General features: G+C 47.2%; 1 protein-coding gene and 1 long non-coding RNA gene across 5 annotated transcripts; one reads left to right on the plus strand and one right to left on the minus strand.

Annotated features, from left to right (window-relative positions):
• Positions 1–497: 497 nt before the first annotated feature.
• Positions 498–12,358, minus strand: LOC129625600 (uncharacterized). Of its 3 annotated transcripts, XR_008701550.1 has the most exons (5): positions 11,957–12,358; positions 6,933–8,486; positions 6,016–6,111; positions 4,220–5,283; positions 498–1,201 (listed from the first exon to the last, which is right to left on the minus strand). It is a non-coding gene; the product is annotated as an uncharacterized LOC129625600 (long non-coding RNA). The 3 variants fall into 3 exon arrangements; XR_008701551.1 differs by lacking the exon at positions 6,933–8,486; XR_008701549.1 differs by lacking the exons at positions 6,016–6,111; positions 6,933–8,486.
• A 290-nt stretch (positions 12,359–12,648) lies between these two features.
• Positions 12,649–26,475, plus strand: ANKRD16 (ankyrin repeat domain 16). 2 transcript variants are annotated; one of them, XM_055544141.1, is made up of 7 exons: positions 12,649–13,208; positions 16,793–17,046; positions 18,910–18,952; positions 20,755–20,863; positions 21,329–21,490; positions 23,930–24,008; positions 25,876–26,475. In XM_055544141.1, the coding sequence occupies exons 1-7, from the start codon at positions 12,889–12,891 to the stop codon at positions 26,055–26,057; spliced, it is 1,149 nt and encodes a 382-aa protein (XP_055400116.1). In that variant the 5' UTR covers positions 12,649–12,888; the 3' UTR covers positions 26,058–26,475. The 2 variants fall into 2 exon arrangements, with proteins under 2 accessions (XP_055400116.1, XP_055400117.1); XM_055544142.1 differs by having other exon boundaries at positions 12,650–13,208; positions 16,793–17,013.
• Positions 26,476–27,159: the final 684 nt, after the last annotated feature.

Here is a 27,159-nt window from a genome sequence, read left to right on the forward strand (position 1 = left end):
TCCGGGCGTGACGTCGCGGCGGGGCGGTGGAGCTGCGCTGCGTAGCGGTGGAGCTAGGTCCGAGCCGGGGTTCCCGGCTTCCCGCCCAGTTTAGCTTCCCGCCCAGTTTAGCTGCCCGAAACTGACCCTCCGCTCCCGTCCCAGGCTCTCTGACTTCCCTCAAGAGTGGAAACCCCCGAAAGGGTCTTTTAAGGGTTTACACAACGAAAAGAGAAAGGTGACATCACAAGTCTGTCCTAATAATGATTTACAACTATTAAATTTTCCCACAAGGCCTTTAAAAAATATGCGATAAGGTAGGTTTGTTTTTAATTTGAAATACACATATATATATTTTTCTTTGGGGCCAAATATGAAAACCGATCTGCTAAAAACCAGTTTTAGATTTTTTTATAAGGCAATTAGAACTAGTCGATGAGGGAAGAATCCATTCACAAATTCCCAGCTGTGAAACACAAAGTAACAATTCAACGGATCCTAAAAACACAAAAGAAAGTTTCATCTATTAGTTTTACACCTTTGGCTCTCTTTAATATGGCATTATTTTTGTACAAATGAGCTACAACCAAGAGATTTGCTTATTTGTAATTTCAAAATTTGTGCTAGTGAAAACTACTGGCAACTGATGATTTAAAATTAATTAGAAATGTCTTTAGAAATTCAATAGCTCCTTATATTGGCTTCCTAATGACACTTAGAAACTGCAAAAGAATTTCACTGACCATATTACTAAATATCACAACCAGCATTCATATTTGTCCAAACATACTTCTGGTGAATTCTTTAAAATAATGTAGAAGCATATTCTGATAGATTGGGAATCCAGAAACTAAAGTGTAAAACAATTTTTATTCCATCACTCACTAAATTATTTTCAATCAATCAGATCAGATCAGTCGCTCAGTCGTGTCCGACTCTTTGTGACCCCATGAATCACAGCACGCCAGGCCTCCCTGTCCATCACCAACTCCCGGAGACTCACGTCCATTGAGTCGGTGATGCCATCCAGCCATGTCATCCTCTGTTGTCCCCTTCTCCTCTTGCCCCCAATCCCTCCCAGCATCAGTCTTTTCCAATGAGTCAACTCTTCGCATGAGGTGGCCAAAGTACTGGAGTTTCAGCTTCAGCATCATTCCTTCCAAAGAAATCCCAGGGCTGATCTCCTTCAGAATGGACTGACAAAAAAGCTAGGTAGGGAGGACTAGAAAAATAAAAAAACAGAAGAGAAGAAGGAAGAAAAAAAAGAAAAACAGAGTAAGGGTTACTGAGTCTTTCTTGATGGTATCAGGCCTAGCCCATCTAGTCCTCAACTCTTGGTTCACACTCCAAGCATAAGTAATCTTTTCCAGGCTCTGATCTTATCCAGTGTCACCCCACAATAGTGACACCTACGCTAGTATTTCTAGTCCACACCTCTTCCTTGAACCCCATGCTCCTTGTCTCACTCATTCACTCTGATATCCTATAGGCACTTAAAATTATGTTCAAAGCGGAGCTCTCAGCTCTTCTCCCACCCCAACTCCGTCCATAACCTTTCCCACCTCCAGGATGCTAAGTCCCTGATGCTTGCAGTTTCTCAGGCCAAAATCTTGGGATTCTACTTGATTCCTCCCTGCTCATGACATAGTAGGTCTATCACCAAGCCTGGTCAGCTCTCCTTTCAAAATCTATCCAGGATAGATCATTTCTCACTACCTCTACCATGGGCCAAATTGGCATTATACCTCACTTGGATTATTTATTTTTTCATTTTTTGCTGGGCTACATGCATGCAGCATCCTAGTTCTCTGACCAGGGATCAAACCTATGTCCCCTGCAGTGGAAGCATGGAATCTTAACCACTGAACCGCTAGGAAATTCCCTACTTTTGGAGGGGGTTGGATTATTTTAATAGCCTAAGTGGGTCTCTTGCCTCACTTCTGTCTACTTAATTCAGTGGCCACAAATCTCTTTTAAAAACTCTAGATTCAGTTCTGTCAAAATACTTCAATGGCTCCCTACCTCAATGAAAATAAAACTGAAAAGCATGAAATGGGTCAAGGGCCCTACCTGACTTGGCCTCAGCCCCCCACTCACCCAGATCCAGCATCACTGCCTCCATGCTGCTACAGGAGCCCCCCAGGATATGGGTGACATGTACATGAGTTGTCAAATCCACATGGCGAACTCCCATTTACTTAAGGTCTGTGCCTTCTCTCAATGCTAACTTGAAACCTTCAGGCCCTTTCACTGTCACTTTTCAACTTTCCTGACTTATACACTCTTCTTAGCACTTTTCACAAATGTATTTGTCATCAGTATATCTGTATTTGCTGTTACCCGCACTACATCTTAGGCTCTGACAGCAAGGACTCTGCTGCTTTATCTTCAGTGTCTAGAACAGTGCTGAATAGGCACTTCATATATACTTGCTGAAGGAATAATGAACCATCACAACTCCTCAGAGGCGGGTACTATTACCCCTTCCCCTCCCCAAACACAAAGATAAAGAAGTCAGTCTCAGGCCTGGGGTCTGAAATTGAAAAGGTTTATGGCAAAGCTCCAATACTTTGGCCACCTGATGAGAACAGTCAACTCATTGGAAAAGACACTGATTCTGGGAAAGACTGAAGGTAAAAGGAAAAGAGGGCAACAGAGAATGAGATGGTTGGACGGCATCACCAACTGAATGGCCATGAACTTGGGCAAACTCTGGGAAATGGTGAGGGACAGAGACCTGGCATGCTGCAGTCCATGGGATCGCAAAGAGTCGGACACGACTGAGTGAAGGAACAACAATAGGGCAAAGAAAAGATGTAGATGCTGGTGTTCTTTAGATTACAGTCCTGGGGCACCCAGAGTCAGTGCCTTCAGGTTTGAAGTGGTGACTGTTCTCAGCTGTTGCTTTGGGTCTGGGCTCCAGGTGCCAGTATGAACCGGACTGCAGAGACAGGTATGGCTTCATGCCCTTCATGGACGCTGTTCAGTGTGGCCACATGGACGTGGCCAGACTGCTCCTCGAAAAGCACAAGATAGAGAAACAGTTTGGTTCTGTCCCTTCGGTTATTCCTATAAGTTTTAGCCCAGGGGATAAACAGAAAGCATGGTGATTCAGATGGTGGATTCAGATCTCAACTCTGCCACCTTCCCCGCTGTAGGCCTGCTTTACCTTTTTAAGCATCAGTGTTTCCATGTGTAAAAGAGACAAGTTTCACTTTTTCACAGGGTTACTGTAAGGATAAAACAATGTAATGTACAGAAAGCAGTTAGCAAAATGTCTTTGGCACCCACAGGCAACCAGTCCCTCACTCCAGGGCTGCAGAGGGAAGCCACTGAGCTCAGGGACACAGACTTTCCCCTAATGGCAAGGGAGTGAGACCCAGGATCTTCTGGCTCCCAGGAAGCATACTGTGTCAGTTTCCAACCAGAATGGAAGCTGTGTCAGCAGTTTTTCTTTCGTTAATCTTTCTGATGCATCATGATATTTTCTACTTACACAGAGAATTCACAAAATTTTGAAAATGTCTTCTGTATCATTTAAAGTCTGTTTCTCATTTACTGACTTCTATGTTTTAGACAAGTCTCTCAAATCCTCCCCAATTGATTCTATTTTTAAAACCATTTTTGACCAAATCAGGTTAAAGAAAAATGTTCAGATCCAGAATAGACAGTCATAGGAATGAATACAAGACTATGAAATCTGTGCAGCTGAAGGAACCAGAGTTTCTATCAGGGGCACCCGGCTCCCCTGTCTGTACTGCTGTGGGTGATGCCCTGAGCTGGGTCCTGTCTCCACCCAGCCCTGCACCTGGCCTGCCAATTCAGGTGATGTCCTTCAGCCCTCCTCTTCCTGATGCTTTCAGTTCAATGAGCGATCACTCCCGCCTTCCGGAAGCTGGTTTCCTGTCACCTCCAACGTGCTTCTGGGCTTTGCTCTCTCCATTTCCTTTCCTGTCTCCGTCAGGTCCTGACCTGTATGAGCTTCTGTCCCTGCTCTGTCCTGCACAGCCACGTCTCACCCACTCTCATCCCACTACCCCTGACCAACAAGTCCCTCCAGGGTCAGTCCCTCCTGACCCTCTGCTGCTGGCTGTACATTTTTGCATGGACATCCTAATCCGGCCCCACATCCAGCTCACTTAAAACCTATCCTCCCCCTAATATCAAAAATTTAGATTTGGGCCCCAGATCGCACCTTCATCCTCCCAAGCCCAGACTCCAGGGACACTGAATGGCTCACCAGCTTTTTGCTCTGTTCCACCATGACTTGCTGCCCCTGGCTATTCTTGCACCAGATGGGCACATGGTCGATCATCAGCTTCTCGTCGGCCGAGGTGAAGAAGGCCTCCAGAGTGTTACACACGGGCGTGGCCCTAATGAAGCCACCCTTCCCTTCAGCAAGGAGACAGTTGACCATGAAGGGGGTTGACTTGAAGAGATTCAGCTTCTTTCTCAACTGGTATCTGGAAGGCACGTCCTGAGGGCACAGGGTGGGCCTTCCTGGCCACGTGGGACTTGTGTCCCCCAGGCCCTGCCCCCGTCTCTCTGATGACACCACCAGGTCCCTGGCAATGGCTCATCCGGGTGAGGAAAAAGGCTTAAAGGGCTGAGTGCTTCCAGGCCACGTGGGACTGGAAAGAGCTCCATTCGGCTTTCCAAAATCCACATCTAATAACCCAGGAGACAAAGTGGCTCACAACAGACACCACTCTTCCGTAGTGTAGACAGGACTCCAGTAGGCCCCAGGGGGACCTCAAAGCTCCCTGAAACCTTCTTATCCCAGGGGGACCTTGAAGCTCCCTGAAGCCTTCCTATCCCAGGGAACACAACTCAGAGGCCTCAGGAGCCTGGGTCTGGTGCCTCTTAGCCTTGTCCTTTCCCCTCCTGCTTCCAAGGAGAGTCTGATCTGAACGGGTCAACCAGGCCATTGGTGCCCGGGACTGCAGACACGTCGTCTGACCCGTGCCTAAACTCCAGACACACAAGCCTGCCTCCCTGGGTGACAATGTATCTCTCTGGGGTAAAAGTATAAATCACTAAATCTTTTGTTATATTCCCTGCCTATAAAGGGAGATTAGGCACTAAGTTCTCTCCTGTGAAAAGCAGTGACTGGATGTGACGGTGACAGCGGCACCAGGAGCTCGACATGATTGCAGGCCACGGAGTGGAATGTCTTGCAGATGACGTGGCTTGGGGAGGTGAGCTCCGGCTACCTGGTGATGTTCTTGTTGAAGGTCACGTGTGGAAATCTGCTCTGAGACCACTTCTCGGCATACGTGACCAGGGTGGAGGTCTTCCCAGTGCCTGGGGATGCCAAGAGGAAGGGGGTCACCTCTGACCAGGAAGACACACTCCCACGGTGCCCTAATCAGGATCTGCCCACGCTCATCTCGCTGCAGCCAGGCACCTGACAGTGGCACGCTCTTAGTACCGATGAGAACTAAACGCCAGGTGGTGAAGGGAGCAGCAGAGTGCAGGCAGAGCCACCTGGGTTGGGGTTGAGGCCCTGGCAGCTCCAGCCAGGCGCCCCTTGACCTCCCTGGGCTTCAGTCTGCTCCTCAGCTGTGTGCCTGTAACACACAGGGAGGGAAAGCCGTATGAGCAAAGATCAGACAAAAAGTGACCAAGCACTTTAGGAGCCAGGCAACACAACTAAGTAACCCTGGCAGAACACTAGACATTCATCTGGGTATGCATGTGAAGGTGGGAGGCCCTTCTAAGCTTCACCGTACAGAAACCCAGGAGCTCCTGACACTGAACAAGAAAGTCACATGACCGGCCACCCCACAGCCATCCATGTCTGAGCAGATGTGTTGATAGGTAACAGGCCAGATCAACCCCCACCAGATAGGCCATCTGTCCATCCAGGGTGGATGCCCCCTGGAGTAGGAAGAAAAAGCAATTATTCCTTAACAACTGCTTTTTGGATGATTTGATTGCAGCAGTTCAATAACAGATTAAGGTAAAGACACTCTGGCAGGTGGTGGGAAGGGGGACGCAGTGACAAGAAATCTTCCAGGAATGGCAGCCCCTTACCTGAAAACATCATTATTTTCACCACCTGGAGAGGCCCCACTTTGTGTCTTAGGATCAGCTGTTTGTTCATGTGTCAGTTGGATGGTAGTTTTCTTGCTGTAATCATTACAGATTACATTACAGATTACAGATTACATAAAAAGCATTTCACCCAATTTCCCCTTCTGTTGAGCAGTCCCAGCAGAGGATGGTCATCTAGCTTTTGAACACTGATCAGTAAGGACAGCTTTACAAGGCAGCCCGCTGTATTGGTAACAGCTTGGGTTATTTGGAAGGACCAGAGAAATGAAGGGCTTCATGCTGACATGCAGTGAGTTAAGGAGAGGCTGGAAATAGTCCTCTGTGTTCTGCCCCCGTCTTCTCTTACAGAAGAGAAATTAGGGAAAGAGCACGAAATTGAAAAGATCAGGTGATAAACTACCAAAATGAGGCTGGGGTTGCTCCTGGCTTCCAAGACAACATTTAAGAACCCCTGATGATGGATTCTACACGACGGGGGCAGAACACAGAGGACTATTTCCAGCTTCTCCTTAACTCGCTGCATGTCAGCATGAAGCCCTTCATTTCTCTGGTCCTTCCAAATAACCCAAGCTGTTACCAATACAGCGGGCTGCCTTGTAAAGCTGTCCTTACTGATCAGTGTTCAAAAGCTAGATGACCATCCTCTGTTGGGACTGCTCAACAGAAGGGGAAATTGGGTGAAATGCTTTTTAAAATTCCTTCCAAATTAAAGAATCTGTGGCCTTTTATTTCTCTAAGGGACCAATGACAATGATTAAGGCTTCAAAGCAGAGATTGAAGGAAGATTTTGAAAATAAATCTAAAATAACTTTTAGCCAAACTTGACCACCAAGACACAGTCTTCCAAAGAGAAAAGGTGACACCTCCCCAGCCCTCCCCACAGACTCTTCACGTACAGCAGGGGCAGTGTAGAGGTCAGGGAGGTGTTGGCACATGCAGGCCTCTGCCTCGGCGAGGAGAGGGTGCTCCATCAGACTCCACAATGCCCACCCAGGGTCCACACTCAGGGAGCACTTAGTTGTGGCTGTGTAACTTTAAGACATTCACAGCAGCGTCCGTGGTAAAGATGATCCATTAAATGCTGGTATCTCAGAAAGGACTTCAGAAACCAACTTCCTCCTAGCAGACAGTGACTTATCAGATGAGGTTCAGCACATACAGGTCCGACTCCTCCTCTATGCCATAGCTCAGCAGGATGCCGTGCACCCTGCTGATGGCTTGCTCTTCATTCATCAGTTATTGGAGACACAACTTTTTCCAAGGAATGAACTAGATAGTTTAAGAAATCCAAAAGAGCATGGAGGCAATGGCTATTAGAGCGCAGATCAAGCTGCAAACATACAGACAGTTGTTTAAAAAACAACTAGAGCCCACAACTCAAAAGCTGAAGAAAAGGGCAGAAATATTACACAAATTTTAGTTGGAAACTAGGAAAGGGGAGGGTTCATTTTTGGTTTCAACACCAACTTGTTACAGAATCTATGAAGAGCTAGTGCTTCAATTTTCCTATCTGAAACAGTGTCCAGTTCCTGTTGGGACACTAATGACTCAGAGTTTCAAAGAGGATTAAACAACATGAGAGCTATGGCTATAATCAGATCAGTCGCTCAGTCATGTCCGACTCTTTGCAACCCCATGAATTGCAACACACCAGGCCTCCCTGTCCATCACCAACTCCTGGAGTTCACTGAGACTCACGTCCATTGAGTCAGTGATGCCATCCAGCCATCTCATCCTCTGTCTTCCCCTTCTCCTCCTGCCCCCAATCCCTCCCAGCATCAGAGTCTTTTCCAATGAGTCAACTCTTCGCATGAGGTGGCCAAAGTACTGGAGTTTCAGCTTTAGCATCATTCCTTCCAAAGAAATCCCAGGGCCAATCTCCTTCAGAATGGACTGGTTGGATCTCCTTGCAGTCCAAGGGACTCTCAAGAGTCTTCTCCAACACCACAGTTCAAAAGCATCAATTCTTCAGTGCTCAGCCTTCTTCACAGTCCAACTCTCACATCCATACATGACCACAGGAAAAACCATAGCTTTGACTAGATGAACCTTTGTTGGCAAATTAATGTCTCTGCTTTTGAATATGCTATCTAGGTTGGTCATAACTTTCCTTCCAAGGAGCAAGCGTCTTTTAATTTCATGGCTGCAGTCACCATCTGTAGTGATTTTGGAGCCCAGAAAAATAAAGTCTGACACTGTTTCCACTGTTTCCCCATCTATTTCCCATGAAGTGATGGGACCAGATGCCATGATCTTCGTTTTCTGAATGTTGAGCTTGAAGCCAACTTTTTCACTCTCCACTTTCACTTTCATCAAGAGGCTTTTTAGTTTCTCTTCACTTTCTGCCATAAGGGTGGTGTCATCTGCATATCTGAGGTTATTGATATTTCTCCTGGCAATCTTGATTCCAGCTTGTGTTTCTTCCAGTCCAGTGTTTCTCATGATGTACTCTGCATATAAGTTAAATAAACAGGGTGACAATATACAGCCTTGACGAACTCCTTTTCCTATTTGGAACCAGTCTGTTGTTCCACGTCCAGTTCTAACTGTTGCTTCCTGACCTGCATACAGATTTCTCAAGAGGCAAGTCAGGTGGTCTGGTATTCCCATCTCTTTCAGAATTTTCCACAGTTTATTGTGATCCACACAATCAAAGGCTTTGGCACAGTCAATAAAGCAGAAATAGACAGCATTAAACAAAACACACTTTAAGTCAAAAATTTTAGAAGAGACAAAGAAGAAGATTATAAAATGATATAAGGATCAATTCACCAAGAAGATCTACCAATTATAAATATGCAAATACCAAATAGCAGAGCTCCTAAATCTAGGAAGCAAACAATGACAGAACTGAAGAGAGAAACAGACAACAGGATAACAGGAGACTTCAATACTCCACTTTCAAGAATGGATAGAACAACAGTAGATCAATTGGACCTAACAGACATATAATGAACACTCCACCCAACAATATATAATCTTTGCAAGTACACACAGAACATTCTCCAGGACAGATCACATGCGAGGCCACAAAAGAAGTCTTAACACATTTTAAAACACTGAAATTATAGAAAGTAAGTTTTTCAAACACTAACAATGAAACAAGAAATCAGTAGTGGAAAGAAAACTGGAAAACTCACAAATATGTGAAAATTAAAAACAAAAACATTGTTAAAGCAACCAATGAGTCAAAAGGAAATCACAAAGAAATTAGAAAATACCTTGAGATAAATAAAAACACAGATACCAAAATGTATGGGATGAAATGCAAGCAATGCTAACAGTTAATAGCTATAAACACTTACATTAAAAAATAAGAAAGATCACAGGGACTTCCCTGGTGGTCCAGTGGCTAAGACTCCAAGCTTCAATGAAGGGGGCCAAGGTTCAATCCCTGGTCAGGGAACTAGATCCCATGTGCTGCAACTAAGACCCTGTGCAGCCAAATCATAAATAAATAAACTTATTTTTAAAAAATAAGAAAGATCACACATCAGCAAGCTAACTTTACACCTAAAAGAACTAGAAAAAGAACAAACTAAACCCAAAGCTAGCAGAAGGGAGGAAATAATAAAGACTATCGAGCAGAAATAAATGAAATAGAGAATTTAAAAATATGGGGGAAAATTAATAAAACTAAGAGTTTTCTTTTTTTAAAACAAAGTTGACAACTCTTAGATATATCATGGAAAAAGGGAAGATCTGAATAACCAAAATCAGAAATGAAAAGGAAACGTTACAACTGATGTCACAGAAATAAGAAGGGTTGTAAGAATACTTCAAATAACACAGAAATAAGAAGGGTTGTAAGAATACTTCAAATAACTGCAGGTCAATCAAATGGATAACCTAGAAGAAATGAATAAATCCTTAGGAACACACAACCTACCAAGACTGAATCATGGAGATACAGAAAATCTGAACAGACCAATAATGAGTAAGGAGATTGAATCAGTCATTAAAAGCCTACCAAAAAGGAATAGTCCAGAAACATATTGCTTCACTGAAAAAGTCTACTGAACATTTAAAGAATATCAATCTCCCTCAAACTCTTCAAAAAAAAAAAAAAAAAAACTGAAGAGGAGGGAACACTTCCAGACTTATTCTGAGGCCAGCATAACATTATACTGAAGCCAGACAAAGACACCACAAGAAATAAAATGAGAGCTGTGACAAGGTCACTGAAAGTAACTCCATCATGTCATTGCTAGCGATGATAAAAAGAGTACTGTTCTAACATTTCAGGAGCTAAAGATAAGCTGAGATATGTTCCCAAAATCTACTCAAGCAGAGTGGAGGGAACCCTCACACATCCCCGTTCCCATCAGAGATCTCAATTAAGTGGGTAGATTTACTGACCCAAAACAAAGTTCACAACTAAAAACAGAACAATATTTCTCTGAAGGTAGGAGACAAGACCCCAAGCAAAGAATGGAGCAAGCGCAATGTGAAATTTTCTCCAAAATGTGTTGGTTTTGGAAGAGAAATGTACTGAGCCTTGACATACCCATCTTGCCCTCAATCTCTAAGGTTTTAAACTTCAATACATTTGAAGAATGGGTTAAATTCTCCACCTCTGGCTTATTACCAATGGCTGGTCTAAGGGACATACAAGTTAAGCAGAACATTCTCACAACCTTCAGGTTCCTGGAGACCTGAGCCTGATAAGTATAATGACAAAGGGAAAAACAGGCTGTGGGCTAATGGTACTGGGAAATACTTTCTGAGAGCACGGGGCTGCCCCCTGTGTCATCCTCAGAAGGTACTCCTGAGACTACACACAACATTCATTCAGTAATCACCTCCTATTAATATATGTAAAATACTGGGCCTCCCAGGTGGTCTGCCTGCCAGTGCAGGAGACAGAAGAGATGCGGGTTTGATCCCTGGGTGGGGAAGACCCCTGGTGGAGGGCATGGTAACCCACTCCAGTATTCTTGCCTGGAGAATCCCATGAATAGAGGAGCCTGGCAAGCTATAGTCATTATAGGGTCGCAAAGAGTCAGACAGGACTGAAGCAACTTAACAACAAAATATCGTGAGATCCAATGGAGAATGCACAAACAGGACAACCAGCCCTCCAGCCATGCTCTAATAGCTCAAATGAAGGAGGAAGGCTAAGATCACACCTGAATGTGACAGGCTTGAAAGTCAAAGTCGTTCAGTCGTGTCGCCTCTTTGAGATCCCATGGACTACACAGTCCGTGGAATTCTCCAGGCCAGAATACTGGAATGGGTAGCCATTTCCTTCTCCAGGGGATCTTCCCAACCCAGGGATCGAACCCAGGTCTCCTGTATTGCAGGCAGATTCTTTACCAGCTGAGCCACAAGGGAAGCCCAAGAATACTAGAATGGGTAGCCTATCCCTTCTCCAGGGGATCTTCCCAACCCAGGGATCGAGCCGGGGTCTCCTGCATTGCAGGCAGATTCTTTACCAACTGAGCTATGAGGGAAGCCCACAGAGGTATAAATCGCTATAGCGGCACAAGGAAGAGAGACAGGGTGACGTCCGTGGGATGGAGCAGAGGAGTTACTCTGCGAGTGGAGGCTGGAAGAGGTGAGACGTCCACAGAGACATGAGGGGGCCCTTTGGGCTGGTTGGACGTGGGGTGCAGATCAGACCAAGCTAAGGAAGGTATCACACGGTCCACAGCCGGGAGGCAGCACATCGTTTGCTGTGGACAGAATACAGGGATGGACGGAAAGAATAAACAACACGCTGAGACGCGCACAGAAAGGTCTCAGATGCTTCCAGGGGTTGGGATCTGATTCTGGAGGACAACGGGACACGAACATTTCTGAGGAAATATTTTCTGAGGAAAATTTCTGAGGAAAGGCCACCGTCAGGAGCACGCGTTAAGCGAGGCGACGCCGGGCACTTTTAGAGAGAACTTCAGAGAACAAGGAGCGTGCTCCGTACCAGCGGATCACTGACGACCCTCCTCCAGAGGGGCACACACGCTCAGGTTCCGGGAGAGGGCTTCCACCGCCGGAAGGCAAAGATGTGAGCGGGCTGCGGGTGCGGCTCAGGGCAGGGCCCCAAGGAGCCCGCAGGGAGAGCTAGGAACGATGTCCGGACCAATGTCCTCCACCTCCTGGTCGGGAGCTCCAGGCTGCGCGCAGCGCCGACGCACACCGTCCTCCGGCCGCGCTTCCTCGGGCCGTGGGCACAACATGCATCCCCGAGAAGAGTAAGCCCCCGAGTAGTCCGCCGACCGCCTTCACCAGCTCCGCCTCCGCCGCCACCGCCGCAGCCGCCCGGAGAAGAGCCCGCGGGCGACACTGACGGAACGCATCCCTGGCAAATCATAGCGCGCATTCGGAGGGGGCTCGCAGACGGACTCCAGCGGCCAATCGGAATGCGCATCCTTACTCTCACCCCACCCCGCTAGCGGTCCTCGTCCAATCCGAGCTTCCGCTAGCGCGGAAGAGGCGAGCAGAAACTTTCCCAGCGTTCCTCGAGGCTCTGGGACCCGCGGAGGGGCCGCGGCCGGCGCGGGTGGGCGGGGTCGAGGTTGTGGGCGGGGTTTCTTTGGGGCGTGGCCGTGGGCGGGGACGCGCGGGTCCCACCCCATCAAGGCGGGGCCAGAGCCGCGTATGACCCAGGCCTTCGGCGGCGGTCCAGAGGGTTCGCCCCAAAGAGAAACCACTGCGGGCGGCGGCGTTAGCGGCGGCTTGCGGGGCGCGTGGTCAGCCAGAGACCTGAGGGTCTGGGGGGCTGGGTGCATCCGGAAGAGGGTCCCCAGGGGCCAGACGGTCCCGGGGCAGGATCTCGAAGGCGGGCCCCGGCGGGGGCGGGGCGGGCCCAGAGGAGGGTCCCGGGCGGTCCCCGGCGGGCCCGAGCCCGCGGCCATGGCCGCGCCCGCCGATCCGCGGCGGCTGTGCCGGCTGGTGCAGGACGGCCGGCTGTGCACCCTGCGCGAGGAGTTGCGGGCGGCGGGGCACGCGGGCTGCGCGGGGCCGGCCGGGGACACCCTCCTGCACTGCGCCGCCCGCCACGGCCGCCGGGACGTCTTGGCCTATCTGGTCGAGGCCTGGGATCTGGACATCGAAGCCGCCAACCGGGACTACAAGCGGCCTCTGCACGAGGCTGCCTCCATGGGCCACCGGGACTGCGTGCGGTACCTGCTGGGCCGGGGGGCCGCGGTCGACTGCCTGAAGAAGGCCGACTGGTAAGTGGTGGGCCTTGCAGAGGGCCCCCACCCCTCCCCTCTGATGGCAGATTCCCACTCTTGGTCGGCCTCCACACCGTAGCCGGTCAGCCTTCCCCTACAGAGCAAAGCATCGTTGCTGCCTGTGTGAGGTTAACTGTTGCAGCCTCCTGCTCCAGGCTGCCTTCCGTGATAGAGCAGAGAGCAGTAAGGAGCATGCTCAGATAGAATAGACTCAAACTACGACTTGCCTGTGGGTACTGCGTGTTGCATGGGCCCCAGACGGGATGTTCTGGAAACATCTAGCTAAATGATTACTGCACCCATGACACTTTTTAACTTTCCGTTTTGAAATTCCTAGTTATAGCTTCCCAGAAATTTCCAAAGACAAGTGGGAAGTCCCATACACCTTCCCCCAGTCTTGCCCCAAAGTTAACATCTTACAGGGGGAGTACAGTAATAAAAAGAAGAAACCGACATTGCTACAATCAGGACACTTACTCAGATTTCACAGTTATACAGGTAAGCACAGGTAAGTGTGTGGGTTGCTCTGTGTGGTTTATCACATGACCACCTCCACAGGCACAGTGCTCACCTTTAGTCCATCAGTTCAGTTCAGTCGCTCAGTTGTGTCTGACTCTTTGGGACCCCATGGACTGCCGCACATCAGGCTTCCCTGTACGTCACCAACTCCCAGAGCTTGCTCAAACTCACATCCATTGAGTCGGTGATGCCATCCAACCATCTCATCCTCTGTCGTCCCCTTCCCTTCCTACCTTCAATCTTTCCCAGCATCAGGGTCTTTTCAAAGGAGTCAGTTCTTTGCATCAGGTGGCCAAAGTATTGGAGTTTCAGCTTCAGCATCAGTCCTTCCAATGAATATTCAGAACTGATTTCCTTTGGGATTGACTGGTTTGATCTTGCAGTCCAAGGGATTCTCAGGAGTTCTCCAACACCACACCTGTAACCATCACACGAAGCAATTGCATTCTGTTAATAGATCCACATGGTTTTCAGTCCTCACTATGTTTGTCTACTCACTTAGAGGTTTGAACACCTGAAGGTTCATAACATAATGAAGTTCCTGAATGAATCTGTAAGGAATCCCTGATCTTATATAAAAAAGAATTGCATCAGACAGCCATATAGCTTAATAATGTGCATCTTGCCCACTGGCATGGGGGAATAGGCCTCCTTATGTTTTGAGGTTTGCGCTGCTCCAAAATCACTGCAGATAGTGACTGCAGCCATGAAATTAAAAGACGCTTGCTCCTTGGAAGAAAAGTTATGACCAACCTAGATAGCATATTGAAAAGCAGAGACATTACTTTGCCAACAAAGGTCCGTCTAGTCAAGGCTATGGTTTTTCCAGTGGTCATGTATGGATGTGAGAGTTGGACTGTGAAGAAAGCTGAGTGCCGAAGAATTGATGCTTTTGAACTATGGTGTTGGAGAAGACTCTTGAGAGTCCCTTGGACTGCAAGGAGATCCAACCAGTCCATTCTGAAGGAGATTGGCCCTGGGATTTCTTTGGAAGGAATGATGCTAAAGCTGAAACTCCAGTACCTTGGCCACCTCATGCGAAGAGTTGACTCATTGGAAAAGACTCTGATGCTGGGAGGGATTGGGGGCAGGAGGAGAAGGGGAAGACAGAGGATGAGATGGCTGGATGGCATCACTGACTTGATGGACGTGAGTCTGAGTGAACTCCGGGAGTTGGTGATGGACAGGGAGACCTGGTGTGTTGCAATTCATGGGGTCGCAAAGAGTCGGACACGACTGAGCGACTGAACTGAACTGAAGCACAAGACATTTTCTTCTGCTGCTAGTAAGTTGGTCTAAAGATAATGGAGGCACATTACCTCTTCTAAAACAGTTCTGTGGATAAAGAATAGCAAGGAGAGATAAAAAAGCCTTCCTCACCAATCAATGCAAAGAAGTAGAAGAAAATGATAGAATGGGAAAGACTAGAGATCTCTGAACTGAACTGAACTGTGGATAAAGAAACAGCCTCCCAAAACATCCATCACAAGGGCAAGTTTCATTTGATTGTGGGCTTAGGAAGTGCAGTCACAGAGAGACATTTTTGACTGTTCTCACCTTGCTGGCTTTCGCAAGTCCCTTCTTCCCTGGAATCATTCCCTCTGCGAAGCCCCTTCTTGAAGATTCCAGCCTTCATTCACCCAGGTTTCTCCCTCTTGATTTTTAATTCACTCTCATTACTACATTACCAGAAATAAAAAACCGAAACATTTTAAATATAGCAGTGTGTACATGACCATCTCAAATGCCCTAGCTGTCCCAATAAGGACGTACTGTATAGCACAGGAAACTTTGCTCCATGTTATATGGCAGCCTGGATGGGAGCGGGGGTTTGGGGAAGATTGGGTCCATGTATATGTATGGCTGAGTCTCTTCACTATTCACCTAAAACTATCACAACGTTGTTAATCGGCTGTACCCCAATACAAAATAAAAAATTTTTTAAATGAAAACAAGATTGTCGATGATTAAGTAATACCATGGCAGTCTCAGGACAAATCCTGGCTGAGACCCATCTAGTTGTGTTGAGCTCCGGCTGCGCCAGACCCTGGGGATAGGAGGTAACCAGGGTATACCCTGCTTTCCAGGGGTCGTGGGCATGAGAGGGTTCCCAGGTCACTCAGAGAATATCCTGCCAGTCCAGATGATGCAAGAGACATGGGTTTGATCCCTGGGTCGGGAAGATCCCCCAGAGGAGGACATGGCAACCCACTCCAGTATTCTTGCCCAGGAGATCCCACGGTCAGAGGAGCCTGGTGGGCTACGAGTTGGACATGACTGACTGAGCATGTGCACACGCAGGAGCAGATGGGAAGCAGAAGCACTGAATCACTTTAGTGGGAGGAGAGTAGTTGACAGTGATGTAGTTCAGTCTCCCCAGTTGTGGACACACATCAGGTCAGGAACTTAACATAATAAACCACTGTTCCACCTGCTCTACCAGTGTAGGCTCCTTTCAGCAAAGCGCTGTGTCAAGTGCTCCTTTTTCCTTTTATTTATTTATTTTTAAACTATTTATTTGGCCCTGCTTGTGTGTGCATACTCAGTCTCTCAGTCTTGTCCGACTCTGCAATACCATGGACTGTAGCCCGCCAGGCTCCTCTGTCCATGGGATTCTCTAAGCAAGAATCCTACCATTTCCTTCTCCATCAAATGCTCTTTTTAAAGTTGTTTCACCACAGTTTAATAAAGGGTTACTGATTGAAGTGAATGGGATGATCTAGCAAAGTGCCTCTTTTGCCGAGATTCAGCACAAACTTTGGTGGGTTCTGTCCCAGTTCAATGCTATACGAAAAACTAGTTCAGAAGCACCTTTGCCTCCTCTGTGTTTCCCACTTATAAGGGCACCCATATCACAGTCGTTTTTCCCTGGTTATTTCTCCCAGCTTCCTAACGGCAGGCAGGAAAGTTACCAGCCAAAGCTGTTTGCCTGCTTACCAGACCCCCTGAGTCCTCCAGGTCTTCCTTCTCCTCCATGGGTGTGCGTTTTTCTGAAGCCCTGGTCCCAGGCTTCCAGGATCTCAGCTGTTGTTCCACCTGACAGCTTGTCCCATCGGCCTTAGGACTCCTCTGATGATGGCCTGCACGAGGAGAAACCTCGAGGTGATCCAGGATCTCGTGGAGCACGGCGCCAATCCGCTCCTGAAGAACAAAGACGGCTGGAACAGTTTTCACATCGCCAGCCGTGAGGGCGACCCTCTGATCCTCCAGTACCTGCTTGCGGTTTGCCCTTCTGCCTGGAGGACAGAGAGCAAGATCGGGAGGACCCCGCTGCACACGGCAGGTGTGGTCCAGACCTGCGGGATGCCCCCCCATGGTGAGGGTGGTAAGGGGAAGTAGGGGGCAGGGAACACAAGCTGCTTTGGAGTGTTTTGGCAAACAGTTTCCAAAGCCAGTGTCACTCGGCGCTCAGCTTGGGCTGCTTTCTTGTTTTAGGTGACTTTTCACTTCTATCTGTCTTCTCCTCCCCAGTTAGTTAGATGGTGGTGGTGGTGGTGGTTCAGTCGCTAAGTTGTGTCCAACTCTTGCGATCCCCAGGGACTGTAGTCCACCAGGCTCCTCTGTCCATGGAATTCTCCAGGCAAGAACACTGGAGTGGCTTGCCATTGCCATCCACAAGTTAGATGGTGGGCTGCTTCTGTTCCTTACTATGTCTCTGACCTTGGGCAAGGAAATTAATCTCTCGGGCAGGTTTTCTTAGCCACAGAATAATGGCAGCAATGAAGCCCATATCACAGGGTCATGGGGATTAAAGTATATGCACATCCCTCAGCACAGCGCTCCACACACAGTGAGCTCAGAACGGCTTCTGTTTTCACATGATTATGATTATTATTATTAAAAGCAGAAGGAAAAGGGGACTATTCCCTCATACCTTCAGCAACACCTGCCACTGTGCTGTCCATTTAAATAAACACGAACGAGAGTCTGCTCAGTTGTGTCTGACTCTTTGCAACCCCATCGACTGTAGCCAGGCTCCCATGTCTATAGGATTCTCCAGGCAAGAGTACTGGAGTGGGTTGCCATTTCCTTCTCCAGAGGATCTTCCCGAGCCAGGGATCGAACCGGTGTCTCTTGCACCTCCGGCATTGACCGGCAGACTCCACTACTAGCGCCACCTGGGAAGCACACGGGTGCTTAAAATTAAATCCCAAAGCGCAGTGGATTGTGACTCATCCAGTGATAATGTCGAATATAATTCTGGGCCACTCTTTTGATTGTTTGGAGTAATTATCCTTAACTCTGGACTAAATATTTGTAGATTATCTTAAATTAGTTGAAAGCGAAAGTGTAGCAGTGTAAGACGAAAGGGGCATTAAGCAGCCCAGGAATTCAAATAAAGACGTTTAGACCGTAATTGGTAGCCTGCTGAGCAGTAACTTGAACTTGAATACAGGGCTTTTAGACTTCTCAGAAATCAAGACCCGTGACATGATATCGTTGAGGAGGTAGGCACACAGTTGTTCTGGTCACTGGGGGCAGTTAGGAACCAAGGTATCCTTTTTAAAACTTTGGACATAGGGGCTTCCCTGATTGTCCAGTGGTTTAGACTCCATGCTTCCACTGCAAGGGGCATGGGTTCAATCCCTGGTTGGGCAGCTAAAATTCCACATGCCTTGCAACACATTCCCCCACCCCCCAAAAAAGGAAAAAAACTTTGCATATGAGTGGAATTCCCTGCTCATACACTGTTTGATGAGCTCCCCTGCTCTTGTGAAGGAGCAGTTAGCACCCGGTCATTAACACAAAACAGTGGAGAACAGAGAGTCAAAAATCTTTATTATGGAGGATAGTTATTTTTAGCAGCAGAATTAAATTCCTGGTTATTTTGTCATGGATTACTCTTACAATGTTTTACATTTCCCAGGCAAAAACCACCTGGCCCTAGGGATTTGTAGCATAAGGATGAGGATGGAGGTTTAGGGTTAAAAGTTTGCCATGCAAGTCTTATAAAGACAGGATGATAAAGTGGAGGCCTTGTACCCGTTAGGTGAAAATACGACCCTTCCCCACTCCTCCAGCTGAATCTGTCCTTTTCTGGGGCGGTGGCAGCAAGCCTAACCCAGTACTCCTTTCTGGGAGGCACAGCTACAGGGACGGGGCAGAGAGAGGTGCCAAGAGGGAAGAGGCATTCTAATTTTGCACTAAAAAGCTCTCATTCTCAACTCTCTCCTCCCAGCAATGCATGGCTGTTTAGAGGCAGTAGAGGTGCTTCTTCAGAGGTAAGAACAAAACAGCAAATTGAGGACAATATCTGCTAATTCTGACAGAGTTAGTATCATAAAGAGTTGCTGCATAAAGAGCTCAGACAAATTGTCCAGAAAGAATCTAAGGCACCAAGAGAGAAATGAAGAAAGGACATAAGCAGATAAAGAAGGTGAAACAAAAACAGCTGACAAACCTGGGGAGAATTTATCCCTTTATCTGTTCGCCCAACAAACATTCATTCACTCGCTTTCACATCAGTTTTGGACACATTGAGTTACATGTACCTGTGAGACACCCAGGAAGAGTTGTCCACCGGGCAGTTAGACACAGATTTAGATAGGTGTGGCCGAGATACAGGAGTGGGCCTCATTGGCATAGAAGTGACGATTGAATCCAGAGGATGAAAGAGGTTACCTAGGAGATGGTGAGTGAAGAAGAGGAAGCCTAATGCAGCGCCCTGAGAGCGTCGCTGTGTGGGGCTCACCTGCTGCACGTTGGGACATATGTGTTGTCTGCAGTCATTAATACTCCTTCATTCAACCATCACTTTCTAAGTGCCTCCTATGTGTTAGGCACTAGGCAATAAGCAGTAAACACAGTCCTTTCCCTGACCGCCTGCAGGCTAATGTAGAAGCCGAGTATAGACACACCATCACAGAAATGTCCTAAAATTACAAATTGTGATAAAATTGCAAAGGGAAAGCCCTCAGTTCTGTGCAGGAGCACAGGTCGTCCCTATAGATCTGTGGGGAAGAAGGCTCTGTGAGGTCTCCTTGAAGCTGCAATGCGAAGGATGCCTTGGATTTGGCAAGGTGAAGAATGGCGCTGGGATGTTCCAGGCAGAGTGTCCAGCAAGTGCAAAGGCAGCAAAGAGCCAGTAGCTAGAGGAGCAGGAGGAGGTGAGACAGGCAGGATTGTTGAAGGTAGGAACGGAAGAAGATGGGACAGGTAGGAGGTGGGGCTGAGAAAAAGGGGAGATGGGTAGGACCACAAAGAAGATAGGAACACAGTAGAAGGTAGGAACGGAAGAAGGTGGGACAGGTAGGAGGTGGGGCCAAGAAGAAGGAGCACAGAAAAGGTGGGAGCAGAGAAGGAGGAATGGAAGAAGGCAGGACTGGTAGGCAGTGAGGCCGAGAAGAAGGAGAGATAAGTAGGACCATGAAGAACATAGAAACAGAAGAGAAGGTAGGAATGGAAGGAGGACAGATGGGCTGTGCGACCAGGTTGAAGGGGGTCTCCTTAAGCACAGGGAGAAGAGACCCAAGGAACCTGGAGAAGTAAGTAGGTTCCACATAGTCCTGACCTACGAGGTCATATTGAGCTTTGTAGAATGTCCTTTGTGGTTGGGAAGCAGTTAAAGGTTTTAACCAGGAGTGGCCATAACCTAAATATGTGGTGAAAAGATTACTCTGTTGGTTGTGAGAACAAAATGTCTGGGGCGGAACTAAAGAGAGGAAAACAGGTAGGAGGCTGTTGGCTGTTGCCTCCGTCTTAAGGGGTGAAGACGAAGCTGGAAAGGATACCAGTTTGTTTCACATGCTGGATGGAGAATTGAGAGGTTTTGTGAGCGATAAGGGGCGACTATAAAGCTCTGCATGAGAAGCTGGAGAGATGACGGTCCCTAAAATGGAATGGGAAGTTGGGGGAGGAGTAGGTTTGCTGGGACACCAATGTGCTCCCCAGACGCTGAGGCAGGAACACAGGGCAAGCACATCAGGTCCTCACGGGTCCTCTGTAAGGCAGGTGGGCCAGAGTCAGCGCTGTAGGGTTTGAAGCAGTGACTGTTCTCAGCTGTTGCTTTGGGTCTGGGCTCCAGGTGCCAGTACGAACCGGACTGCAGAGACAGGTGTGGCCTCACGCCCTTCATGGACGCCGTTCAGTGTGGCCACACGGACGTGGCCAGGCTGCTCCTCAAAAAACACAAGGTAGAGAAATGGTTTGGTTCTGTCCCTTCAGTTATTCCTACAAGTTTTAGCCCAGGGGATAAACAGGAAGCATGGTGATTCAGATGGTGGGTTCAGAACTCAGAACTCCGCCACCCTCTTTAAGCATCATATGTAAAACAGACAAGTTTCACTTTTTCACGGGGTTACTGTAAGGATTAAATAAATGTACAGAAAGCAGTTAGCAAAATGTCTTCAATAAACAGCAGCTGTTTCATAGTAATAATAACAACAGACTCTCCCTAGTGACTATACTTTTTTAGCTAGTGATTTAGCTTTGAATCTTAAGCACTTCTTTGGTTAGAGCATCCTTTGAGAATCCGACAAAAGCTTTGTATGATCTACCCAGAAAAACACATGTATACGGCAGAGTTTTGCCAAAAGTTAAAAGGTCTATGGACCCGAGTGTCTGTTCTCCTTTTGCTCATGTCTGTCCTCACCTCCTAGGCTTGCATGTCTGCTGAGGACTCGCTGGGGGCCCAGGCCATCCACCGGGCAGCAGTCACTGGGCAGGATGAAGCCATCCGATTCCTGGTCTCGGAGCTTGGCGTCGACGTTGATGCAAGAGCAGGATCCACCCATCTCACGGCACTTCACTTTGCAGCTAAGGTTTGTTTCTTTCCAGAACGGTGTTCCAGCTCCATAAGGGCTTGCCTAACCCTGTTGATGAGTAACCTGTAGTCCTGGTTCTTCTGCTTCATCTCTTTGGAAGAAGGAAATTGCCCATAACATACTCTTGAAATGGTCCTGATTCTGAAGCCCTGGGTCCCTTTGCATAGAAACCTGCCTCTATTTGTTTCTAGGTAAAAAAAGCCCTTTACTCCATGTAATGCCTGCGCTAGGTGTTCCTCCCACCTTTTTGTGCACCGTGCACCACCTTTTTGTTTTCAGGAATAATGTTATTTGAAGCCATAAAAATCCATCGTATGAAATTCCTAGCTCTTTATCCTTTTACTGGATTTCAGAAGATTTCTTTAGCTAAGACAAAGAAATTGCATTTACTGGGCTCTCTGACTGATACATGAAGGGCTTCCCTGGCAACTCAGTGGTAAAGAACCCACCTGCCAACGAAGGAGGTGCGAGTTCAGTCCCTGGGTTGGGAAGATTCCCTGGGAAAGGAAATGGCTACTGTTGACTAAAAAAGATGTACAACTTGAGAGTTGCGAGTTAAGTTTTATTTGGGCCAAAATGAGGACTGCAGCCTGGGAGGCAGCATCTCAGATAGCTCTGAGAGACTGCTCCAGAGTGGCAGTGGGGGAAGGCCAATATATATGTAAGGTTTAGGTGAAGGGGGAGTTCCATACCATAAAATACTCATTTTACAAAAGGCTTTTTTTGTTAGTCATGAGGATCTGATGTCACCATGGAGGGATTTAGTGCTTCTCTAGATTTGAGGAGATGCAAGGATTGAGATCATAAAATCTGTTCCTAAAAATGTCCATCTATAAAAACCTGTCCCACCAGATTCCCTGGAGCACAGAGTGCCTCCTGACAGCTTGAACTCCCTCAGGGGTTGTTGAAGGTCAACAGCTAGAGCGGCATGGGGTTCAATCTCCATAGAAGCAGGTGGCAAATGTCTTTGTGTTCACTCATTGTCAGTGCTCTTGCCAAGTGCCAATTTGTAGTTGACACTACCCACTCCAGTATTTTTGCCTGGAGAATCCCCGTGGACAGAGGAGCCTGGGGGGCTACAGTCCATGGGGTCGAATAGAGTCGGACACAATGACTAAACAACCACAACTGATGCATGAAGTATTAAAGGAGTCCAGAACTTTTTGCTAGGAAAGTAGTTGGCTAGTAGTTGGCTTACACCTTCCTCTTTCACAAGATGTGAGTGTTTTGTGTATAATCTTTAACATTATTGGCTGCCTGCCTTTCCTTGTTTTCTAGCAACAGTAATAGATGTTCTTCTGGGGACCTGCACTCTCCTACCTATGTTCCCCTTTGACAACATGGGTATATAGTTGAGGGTGGGCTGAGTGTGTGGTCTGGGGCCACAGGGGGACAAAAGCGAGTGGGAAGATGGAACCTGCAGCCTCGCTTTCCACCTCAGCAGGTACTGACGGGCTGACTGGCTGGACGTCAGCTGTGTCAGTTGCTTCACAAAGGACGATGCCAGCTGTGATAAGAATCGTGCCTGGGCAGGTTACATTGTGTTCCAGTCTCTCTTCTCCCCTAAGGGGTTAGCAAAGAGCATGTTTGCTTGGAAGATTTAGAATTGTGTCTTCTAAGAAAATCACAAGATTTTAACTCCTTACACTGGGATGAAACCCAGCCGTGCACCACTGTATGTGTGCTCAGTCATGTCAGATTCCTGTGCGACCCCCTGGACTATAGCCCACCAGGATCCTCTGTTCATGGGATTCTCCAGGCAAGAAGCCTGGAGTGGGTTGCCATTTCCTTCCCCAGAAACCCAACGATAGTGGTCAGTAATTTGGCCTCAAAGTTGATCGTCTCTCTTCTAATAACTAAACATCACCTGCATCTTTATTTAATGATTTATACTGGATTTTGATAGTAATGTGATGAGCCTTCCTTTAGATATGAAAATTCAGTTTTAGCAGTTAAGTACTTTAGTTAAGTACTTTTGATGCTTTCAAATTGTGGTGCTGGAGAAGACTCTTGAGAGTCCATTGAACAGCAAGGAGATCCAACCTGTCAATCCTGAAGGAAATCAACCCTGAATATTCGTTGAAAAGACTGATGCTGAAGCTGAAGCTCCAGTACTTTGGCCACCTGATGTGAAGAACTGAGTCACTGGAAAACAGCCTGATGCTGGGAAAGATTGAAGGCAGGAGAAGGGGGCAACAGAAGATGAGATGGTTGGATGGCAACACTGACTCAATGGACATGAGTTTGAACAAACTCCAGGAGATAGTGAAGGACAGGGAATCCTGGCATGATGCAGTCCATGGGTCGCAAAGAATTGGGCATGACTGAGCAACTGAACAACAACTTTAGAAAAAGCACTTTATATGCAGTAGAGTTTGTGTTTAAGGCTTGCTTTTGTCATCACTGCAGTGGTAACACGTTTATTTCAACACTCAGGAAGGTCACGTGAGCACAGTCCAGATGCTCTTATCCTTGGGTGCTGACATCAACTCCAAGGACGAAAGAAATCGATCAGGTATGATCTCATTTTACATGGACTTTGAAAATTGTTAGTAAGCTGAATATAAACAAAATTAACAGTGAACTTTTATGTTAGAAAAATTAGTCTTAAGATTCTGTTCCTCTGCTCAGTTGGTAAAGAATCTGCCTGCAATGCAGGAGACCTAGGTTCAATTCCTGGGTCAAAGATCTTCTGGAGAAGGAAATGGCAACCCACTCCAGTCTTCTTGTGTGGAGAATCCCATGGATAGAGGAGCCTGGCAGGCTACAGTCCATGGGATCGCAAAAGTTGGTCACGACTGAGCAATTAAACCACAACCTAACAAAATTAACAATAAACTTTTATGGTTGAAAAATTAGTCTTAATATTATTCCTCTAATAGCTCAGTACCTTTTAATTCAAATAACATATCCATTTGCAAAGCTATAGAACTATTGCTATTACCATGGCAGCAAAAATACTTTACTGCCTCTAGTATTACAGTGTTCGTAGGAGCTTAAACCACTTAACATATGTGACATCCAAGCAATTTTTTTTAACTTTTTGTTTTGTCTCGGGGTGTAGCCGATTAACAGTGTTGTGATGGTTTCAGTGAACAGCGAAGGGACTCAGCCATACATACACATGTATCCATTCTCCCCCAACCCCCACTCCCATCCAGGCTGGGCACAACACTGAGCAGAGTCCCCTGTGTCAGAGCACTTTCTGTGTTAATCCGTGATCACACCAGCCCCCGGGGTGTCACGTGGATTCTTCACAGGCCGTCTCTCTTGGAATGTATTTTAAAACCTTAATCACTGTAATTTTTTAGATTTGAGGCTCAGATATTTTTAGAGCTAACCCCTTAGTCTTGGGTTTTGGAATAAACTTTCTCAGTAGCATTCTGTGCATCAGTGACCATCTTGCCAGGGTTTAGTGGGACCTGTGATGCTTCAAGGCTCACAGGTAACCTGCCCCTCACTCCAGGGCTGCAGATGGAGGCCACTGAGTCCAGGGACACAAGCTTTCTCCTGACAGCAGGGGAGCAGGACCCAGGCTCTTCCGGCCCCCAGGAAGCAGACTCAGTGCTAGTTTCTAACCAGAGTGGGAAAGTGTGTCAGCAGTTTTTCTTTCCCTTACATCTTTCTTACTCATAGTGATATTTTTAACTTACACAGTGAATTCACAAAACTTTGAAAATGCCTTCTGTACCATTTAAAATCTCCTGGTTCTTATTAATTTGCTGTGTGCATGTCAGTCATGTCCGACTCTTTGTGACCCCCTAGACTGTAGCCCGAGCCAGGCTCCTCTGGCCATGGGATTCTCCAGGCAAGAATACTGGAGTGGGGTGCCATGTCCTCCTCCAGGGGGTCTTCCTGACCCAGGGATCGAACCCAGGTCTCTCGCGGCTCTTGCACTGTCAGGCGAATTCTTTACCACTAAGCCACCTGGGCTTCCCTGGTAGCTCACATGGTAAAAAAAGTCTGCCTGCAATGTGGGAGGACCAGGTTTGATCCCTGGGTTGGGAAGATCCCCCTGGAGAAGGATATGGCACCCCACTCCAGTATTCTTGCCTGGAGAATCCCATGGACAGAAGAGCCTGACTCGGGCTACAGTTTGTGGGGTTGATAAAGAGTCAGACATGACTCATTAACTAACTTCTGTGCTTTAGACAAATCTCAAATCCTCCCCAATTGGTTCTGTTACTTTTAAAACCACTTCTGACCAAATCAGGTTAAAAGGAAAAATGTTTAGATCCAGAATAGACAAAGTCATAGGCATGAATATGGAATTATGAAATCTGTGCAGCTGAAGGAACCAGAGTTTCTATCAGGGGCACCCGGCTCCCCTGTCTGTACTGCTGTGAGTGATGCCCTAAGCTGAGTCCTCTGTTCCCACCCAGCCCTGCACCTGGCCTGCGCGGGGCAGCACGCGGCCTGTGTCCAGTTCCTCCTGAGCTCTGGGCTCCAGGACTCTCCGGACGTCACAGGCGCCCTGGCTCAGCATCTCACACGGAGCCCCAACGTCCTTCAGTGCTTCAACAACAGCACGATGGCTGAGGGCATTTCCAGAGGTAGACAGTGAATCCATGGGAATGCGTGTGCTGCTACTTCAGTTGCCAGCAGGTGCAGTGAAATAGGCCAGGAGCCGGTGTTTTCTGCACACCCCCTCAGGTGGAGCACCGCCTCCTTCCCACCCCCCGCCCTGGGATGAGGCAGCTGGCTTCCTGGCTTGATGACAGCCCATTGCACATTCGGACTCTTTCCAGGATCTCTGATTCACTTTTTCTACCTTCGAGTGGAGTTGATCATGGGGATGAAGTCTTCATCTGGAATCCTTAGGGAAGCATAAAAATACAGGGTGGGGACTTCCCTGGTGGTTCAGTGGTTAAGATTGTACTTCCGCTGCCAGGGCCAAGGTTCAATCCCTTGTTCGGGAACTAAGATCCCCACATGCCTCGAGGTACAGCCAAAAAATAAAATAGTTGTTTTAAAAAAGAAAATACAGTGTGCCGGCTGTTATGTGTGAGATGTTTTATAATAAATCACGTGTGGAAAGGCCATGATAACATTTAGAATGTAGCAACTTGCCATTGCCTTGAGCCACAAAACATGACTGGCCTGTTTACTTTCTTCTTTCACAGGCTTTTCATTGGTCATTACAGTGGTTTAGCTTTTGGTTTCAAAGCCGGAAAGGAAATGCAAGGATCTATTTACATAGACAGTTTAAAAGCAGTTAATGGAAATGCGTCTGTATTCTAAACTCTGCTTCTTAATGTTAAACATTAAAACATTTAATGTACATTAAAGCATTTAATTAAACATTTAAAGTTTAAAACATTAAACTATAATGTTTTAATCATAAGGTTATTATTTTTTTAATGACAATTCTGTATTGGCTCACTTTGGATAATAAACGCGTCTACAAACACATCGAAGATATTTTCAAACCTTTTTCATAACCTCATTTGGAGGATGGTGTCTGTTCTTGAAGCCACAGGTCGAGTGTCCTGTCCCATCTGCCCAGGGAAAGTGATTTGTGACTCTCCAATAAATGAGACACTTGACATCATAACTTTAAGAAATTCTGTAGCAACTTAGATTAGAGGATGAGTCCTCCAGCATTTGGATTCTTTTCTTTTTTTAATGCAAAGAATAATTATCAATCCCAGCCAATCTGTTAGAGA

This window comes from Bubalus kerabau, chromosome 13 (genome assembly GCF_029407905.1).
Source record: "Bubalus kerabau isolate K-KA32 ecotype Philippines breed swamp buffalo chromosome 13, PCC_UOA_SB_1v2, whole genome shotgun sequence".
NCBI classification, from domain to species: domain Eukaryota; kingdom Metazoa; phylum Chordata; class Mammalia; order Artiodactyla; family Bovidae; genus Bubalus; species Bubalus kerabau.